At 38.2% G+C, this 7,656-nt stretch overlaps 1 protein-coding gene across 2 annotated transcripts in view; it reads left to right on the forward strand.

The window, feature by feature from the left end:
- adgra3 (adhesion G protein-coupled receptor A3) overlaps positions 1 to 5,177 on the forward strand; it is a 147,055-nt gene extending 141,878 nt beyond the window's left edge. For both annotated transcript variants that reach the window (XM_048603661.1, XM_048603655.1), the window contains exons 18-19: positions 933 to 1,028; positions 3,523 to 5,177. In XM_048603661.1, coding sequence (XP_048459618.1) covers positions 933 to 1,028; positions 3,523 to 4,783 — 1,357 coding nt within the window. In that variant the 3' untranslated portion in view covers positions 4,784 to 5,177. The remainder of the gene's footprint in view (positions 1 to 932; positions 1,029 to 3,522) is intronic.
- The last annotated feature ends 2,479 nt before the right edge of the window (positions 5,178 to 7,656 follow it).

A 7,656-nucleotide genomic window follows, 5' to 3' on the forward strand; every position in this document is an offset into this window, starting at 1 on the left:
TTCTATTTGATGTGCACAACTACTTGATGAACAGCACACAGCCCCTCAGTGTGTGGCCACACATTCATTTTCATTGTCCTTTCACGGGAAGAATGTATCACTGGCAAGGCAAGCAATTATTACCAATCCCTAAATGCCGTAGAACTGAATGGCTTAATAGGCCATTTCAGAGGTCAGTTAGGAATCAATCACACTGTTGTGGTTCTGATTTCTTTCTATAAATAGCATGAGTGAACTAATGGTTTCATGGTCACCATTACTGAGACTACTATCAGATAAAATAATTGAATTAATATTCCATCAGCCACCATGATGGGATTTGAACCCAAATCCCCAGATTATTGGCCTGGTTGCTAGTCCAGTGACGTTACTACCGTATGCCATCACTTTCCCTGGTTTTACTCATGATGAAAGGAGTGTTATTTGTGTGTGACCTGTTTGTTGGCACATTCCTGATTGCCACAATGGTCACATATCTTTATAGCTTAATAAGTACAGTGATGTCCACTGATTTCGGATATTAGAGAATTTCATTATCTGTCAAACAACAATTGAAGTGTTACTGTTATATAGCAATATTCTGTTATATATATTTAAAATAAAGTAGTAATACATACTACTTTTACTACAGCTGTTTCTCTAGCTTTGGTTGTGTTGGAATCCCCAACCAACATCTATATTCTACCAACATTTATATGGTTAGTGCTAGCTAAACCAGACATAATCTGCTGATATGCTAACGCCAGTAATGAAACACTTTTTTTATAAATTAGAAATAATCTAGGTGTGGTTCTTAACATTCTTGATATCAAAGGATTTCCTATGCTGTGCTACTGTCTAGTTTAAAAATTAACATACCATGAGCATATTTATATTTTGGAAACGAGATTGCAGTTGTTTAACACTTTTGCTCTTGATTGTGTCTTTTAAAGGTTCTATCTCATTGGTGGAGGAATTCCCATCATTGTATGTGGCATCACAGCAGCAGCCAATATTAAAAATTATGGAAGTAAAATGAATGCACCATAGTAAGTACTGTGCTCGTTTTTTAGATTGTTCTCCGAAGAGGTATTGGGCAGTATTCATGACAGAGTTGGGAAAAAGTGAAGAGAAATCCTGCAATACTTTGATACACAAATTCAGTGTCAAACAGAGCATACTTTACTTGGGTTAGTTAAGAGCACAGGGGTCAGTTTAATATTTGCTGTTCTTTTGTGAGCTGCTGTTTGTTTATGAAGTATTTAGTGTTAATAAACTTATTAATGACTTTAAATCACAAACTGAGGTACTATTAAGTGCCAAAACTGGTTGAAATTAGATTTCAACGTACTTTAAAGACAAAGATGTATGGAAGGTAGAGTAGATTAAATGACTCAGAAATAAAATTGTGAAATGATAGCAGGAAGAATGTGAATGATACAATGTGAAACAGTACAAGCCACAGAGTTTTGGAAGAGTTTGAATTTCATGAATGATTGAGTTTAAGAAGCCAAAGTAGAGCCCATCACATTGAGGTTTTAAAAGCATGTATTGATTTTTTTTTAGTGGTATCTGCCTACTGAGTGTGTCGAAGTAGGCACTAAGTGATGTGGAAATGCTAAAATTGCTGTCAATGTGCTATTCAAGCTATAAAACATTCAAGTTTATTTTTGTACCGCTAGGTGTCTGAATATACTTTAGAATTTCTACAAGGAGACCCTACATCATCTAGCGGTGGTCAAAGTGTATTGCACTAATCTTGTTAACTCAATGAATGGGACATGAACACAGGGGTTTATTTTCAAATTTCTCTCTGTGACTAACACAAGCATTATAAATTGACCACGAACTCCAGGCAGCATCCAATTTTGTTTCACTCTTTATTTAATCAGAAATGAAAATTGAGCCATTTCTCAAAATAACATCAAATCCACAACAGCATAATACTGTAGATGTTGTAAATGAGAAAAAAAAATTAGAGACCATTGTATTCAATTGTTTCAGTTATTTCAGTTTCTCTGTCACATCTGTTTGACCTTCCACATTATCACTGACCTTCCCTGTTTTTGTCTTTCCACTTTTATTACTTTACCAGCACCAAATTTACATAAAACCTGTAACGTATCTTAACTTTTTCCAGTTCTGATGACAGATTGTTAATCTGAAATGTTAATTCTCCTTCTCCACAGTTGCAACCTGACTTAAGTATTTTCAGCATGTCCTCTTATCCTAGCCAATCTGCAAAGTCAGTTTTATACTCGGATTGCAAGTTTAAAGTCTGTTCTTAAAATCTAGTTTCAGCGTTCAGAGCTAACTTGTTGCCAAGGATTTAATGAAGCTTCTAATGAGCTTCTATGCATAATTTTAATATAACAGAAATTATAATGAACTATTCTATTACTTCACACTTAAAATAAAATGTATAACCATTTGTAATTTTTCTGTAAATTAACATTTTAGTTCTGAAAATTATATGTAGTACTTCTAAACAAATAATACAAACAAAGACAATAGTAAAAGACAAAGTGATGGAGAGCCAATGCAAGTAAGAGAGTCCTTTTGTTTTGAACTGAGTGGTAGCTCTCAAGACACCGAGACCTGCTGGAACAATTAGAAGCTGGTTGTTTGATGTGTGATGCAGCAATAGTCTACTTGTTCACACCCCTTATTTGAGAAAAATAAGAATGTAATCAAAGAGTAATCAACATTTTGAATTATCTGGCAACATGTAATGCAACTTGACTTTGTAGACTTGTAGAGCTATCCACCTGACTGGAATACAAGATAAATTATCTGTTTCCTCGGTATTATGATATCTCTCCATCCTTCCTCCATGTAGGTGCACACACAAATGCAAGCACGCACACGCGGCTAATGTCATGAAAATTGCAGGTGCATAACTGTGTGCTATTTTTGGATACATTTCACTCCAATAGTTGATGAACTGCTCAACAGATAGCAAGTATAGATACTCTACTGATTTGTTCACAGACAAAATAACTCTAGCCCCAGGATTCCATACTGATAAAGAATTAATGTCACCATAATTTGCCTCTATTCTGAAGCACACAGATTGATCATGTTTTGACATGCAACTTACTATGCTATTATTTTGCTTGACAAGACTAAATCACATGAGGTATATTGTCAAGCCAAAAGCCAGCGATGTTTTTTAAATCTCAGTTCCACCTTTGTTCAAATTTCTCCCACCTCAACAGGATTTTTCATGTATAAAATTTGGATTTGTTGAGAGAGAGAAATAACTCTCAGGTGACCTTTTTGGGGAAAAAGGAGTGTTTTTACTGAAACTCTATTTTCTGAAAAAATGGCAGAAAACAAACCACAGTCACATTTCTCTGAATTCTTTTGTTTTAAAATAATGGATTTCTAAACTTTGAGAATCTTAGACTATGATTTTGGTCCTTTTTGGCAGTGCAAGTTAATCTAAATTGTTTTATTGGACTGGGATGTATAATAGGTTTGAGTAGACCTATTCCAGACTGCTATTCTGATGGAATAATTTATAATGTTTGTGTCTTCCAGCTGTTGGATGGCTTGGGAACCAAGTTTAGGGGCATTTTATGGACCCGTAGGCTTTATCATTTTCGTGAACTGCATTTATTTTTTAAGCATATTCGTGCAGCTTAAGCAGCATCCAGAACGGAGATATGAACTGAAGGAAGCAGCGGAAGAACACCAGCGTTTGGCAAGCACGGATCATGGAGAGTCTCACGTTAATGATTCAACCTCAACATCACAGGCAAATTGTTCTGTTGTCTCATCCTTGGCATTGGAGAATGAGCACACGTTCCAAGCTCAATTGCTTGGTACAAGTTTGTCATTATTTATGTATATTGCCCTGTGGGTATCTGGTGCACTAGCAGTTTCCCAGTACTATCCTATGGACTTGATTTTTAGTTGTCTGTTTGGGGCGACAGCTTTGAGCCTAGCTGCATTTCTTATCCTCCATCATTGTATTGGCAGAGAAGATGTACGCCTATGTTGGATGACAACATGCTGTCCAGGGAGGAGTACTTATTCCATGCAAGTTAATGTTCAGCCTGTGGATTCAAGTCATGCCAGTAGAGAAACCCCAAAACTAACCAACAGTAGTGCGGAGTCCTCTTGTACAAATAAAACTGCATCCAGTAACAACAAGCTATTCTCAGGATGTAAGCTGACTAATCTTCATGTTGCAGCAGTACAGAACCAAATTGTTCCTTTGGCAAGTAACATACCAACACAGCTTGACAACAGCCTCACTGAACATTCAATGGACAATGATCTGAAAATGCATGTGGCTCCTGTTGAAGTGCCATACCGCTCAAATGGACAAGTAAACAGGCATCATAAAAACCGGACTAGGGCACATCAAGCACATCGACACAGCAGACTGACCGTGCTAAGAGAGTATGCATATGATGTGCCGACAAGCGTAGAAGGAAGCGTGCACAATAACCAGCCAAGGAATAGGCACAGTAACCATGAGAGTCATCATGGGAGTAGAAAGTCTCGATCAGCTCTTAGAGAACGGCATCAAAGCCACAGCCAACCGGATAGTAGTGATGTCAGTTATACTCTGACTCAATGCAGTCAAAATGTAGTAACTGATGGAGTATGTAGCAGTAAAGACAGTCTGCAACAGCCCATTGTGGTTGAACTCGAAAACCACAAATCTTATGGCCTTAATTTGGCAAGTCAAAACGGACTACTGAAAGGCAGTGGCCTCGATGTTCCTTTGCTAAATGCAGACAGCACAGGAAACATCCGAACTGGATTTTGGCGAAATGAAACTACTGTGTAGTTTGCAAAAAAACTTTTCCCTAAAAAAACTGTGACATGCATTCCTTTTAAGCTAAATTTATTGTACAAAATGTTTACAAAATTGTTCTACATTGTGTAAAAAAAAAAAAAAAACAAGGTACAGTCTACTATCTGGTATGTGAAGCTTTAATTTTCTTGTTTCTCATTTTATACATTTTTAAAGGACCCAAATTTCCAAAACATTGTGTGAAAACACAAGGAGAGCAATTCCACTGTTTCTATTTTGATAGCATTTAGACATGTTTTTTCACACAGTACTGGGTGTTCTTAAACCTATACGTAAAACTGCATGAAAAATGGAGCTCCGTATTGGATCATACCTACGCCTGGAATTGTAATTTTTTACATAATAAAAGGTTTGCCTTGTGACAGGAGTAGAAGAGTTATAGCATGTTTGGGAAATTCAAATAAATTCTGCATTTTTTGTTGCTTTCCTCTCTTTATAATATTACAGATGCATTTTGGTAAAGCTATGCTTTGTTCTCTTTCATCTCTCTCTCCCTCTCTCAAATCATTTGGAAGCCTGTGCTTCTGCTTAAAGGACCTCATTATTGACAGTTGCCAAGATTAGGAATCTGAGTGAGGAGTTGAGAGTGACAACCTATATCTTTCCACTCAGGCCAAAGCTTCTTTATGTGTACTTAGTGTATTAGTGCTGTTAGAATCACTGTCAGACTCCTTCCTGACAGAAGTTTAAACAAGGTTCAACTTTGTAACTGTTCCTGTCTCCACAGATGCCACCAGACCTGCTGAGTTTCTCCAGCATTTTGCATTTGTTTCAGATTACCAGTCTCTACAGTATTTTATTTTTTGAAGTTTAACTCTTAACTGTCAGCCTTCTTTGAATTTTAGAACTGAAACTTACGAAATGCAGCAAAGAATTTTGCCTTTCTTACTGAATATTATTTCAGAAAACTTGAACCACTAGGGGTGGCACAGTGATTAGCACTGCAGTCTCATAGCACCAGGGACCTGGGTTTGATTCCGGCCTCAGGCAACTGTCTGTGTGGAGTTTGCACATTCTCCCCCTGTCTGCATGGGTTTCCTCCCACAATCCAAAGATGTGCAGGTTAGGTGGATTCTCCATGCTTAATTGTCCATAGTGTCCAGGAATGTGCGGGCTAGTTGGATTAGCTATGGGAAATGCAGGGTTACAGGGATAGAGTAGGGAGGTGGGTTGCTCTTCAGATGATCGGTATAGACTCGATGGGCCAAATGGGCTTCTTTCACACTGTAGGGATTCATTGATTCTATGGTTAAATACCCTTTCATCAGGACAGAACATTAATCTGTTTCAATTTTAGTAATCAAACTGTCTGAAGTACGTAAAAGACATTGTCCCTCTCATGGCTGATAAAACAGTACTGTAATTGAAGTTCTTGAGGATTGAGGAGTAAACACTCTACTGCTTAGAGTCATACTGTGCACAAAGGAAGATGGTTGAGGTTTAGATACCAGTCATCCCAGTCTCAGGACGTGACTGTAGGAATTCCTCTAGGGCCCAATCATTTTCAGGTGCTTCGTTGTTGATCCAGTCTCCATCACAAGGAGAGTAGTGGTGCTGTGTGATCATGCTCAGCACTATTCATAACTTTTCAAATCCTAAAATAATCCATGATCATTTCCAGCAAAACCTGGGCAACATCTTGGACTGACAAGCGATATTTGTGCCACAGAAATGCCAGGCAGTGACCACCTCCAACAAGTGAAAATTTCATCTCCTCTTCATATTCCATGGCATGTCCATCTCTGGATGCCCCATTTTCAACATCCAAAAGGTTACCATTGACTCGAAACAGAACTGGACCATCCCTAGAAATACTGTGACTACAGAAGCAAGTTGGAGACTATGAATACTGCAGTGAGAACTTGCCTGACTTTCCAAAGCCTGTCCATCATCTACAAGATAAAAGTTGAGATTGTGATGGAATACTCGCCATTTGTGTCTTGATGAGTGTGGCTCCAGCAACATTCAAGAAGTTTAACACCATCCTGGCCAAAACAGAATTCTCATCCTATTTAGCATTAACATTCACTCTGTTCACTACAATGCACAGTAGCAGCAGTGTGAGCAATTACAAAATGCACTGCAGAAACTCACCAAGGCTTTTCCAACACTTTGTAAACTCAACCATCTGAAAGGCCAAAGGGCAGGAAGTGAATAGGAGCACCGCTATCTTCAAATTGCTTTCCAAGCCATACTACACCTTGACTTGGAGCTGTATCACTTTTTGTTTCATTTTTACTGTGGGTGGACCTATGATCCAAGATATTACATGGACTTATTAGTTCAAGAATAGGAGTAAGCACCGTTTTCTAAAGGGAGATTAAGTATGAACAACAATGCTAGCCTAGCAAGCAGCGTCCACATCTTGTAAACAAATACTTTTTTTTTGGATCACCACAATGGATTCACTTAGTCTTCAGTAAGGTTCAGTTAACTAATAATTACCTAATAGTAAGCATAGGTTTCCCCCTCCGTACAGGTTCAGGTTGTAGAAACTACTCTCAGTTCACTAAGCCTCCCTTAGTCAGCACTTTCCAATCCCACATCCACTACCATCTGGACGGACAAGGGCAGGAGGTATATCAGAACACCAGCACCTGCAAGTTCCTCTCTACGCTACTGAGCAACCTGGTTATACCTGCCCTTTTTCTAAGATCATTGTCATAAGATTTCTGAAGAAAGGACAAAGACATCTCTATTCCTGTCCTTCAAGCCTGTAAGGATCCTGGCAGATTAATTCACATGCACCAGTTGATGCACTGATAGTTTGTGGAGCCACCTGTGATTCAGAATTGGATTATAGTTTTGATGGCAAAAGATTTGTTAACAGTTTTATTAAAAAGGCA

Source organism: Rhincodon typus, chromosome 1, assembly GCF_021869965.1.
Source record: "Rhincodon typus isolate 14 chromosome 1, sRhiTyp1.1, whole genome shotgun sequence".
In the NCBI taxonomy this organism is placed as follows: domain Eukaryota; kingdom Metazoa; phylum Chordata; class Chondrichthyes; order Orectolobiformes; family Rhincodontidae; genus Rhincodon; species Rhincodon typus.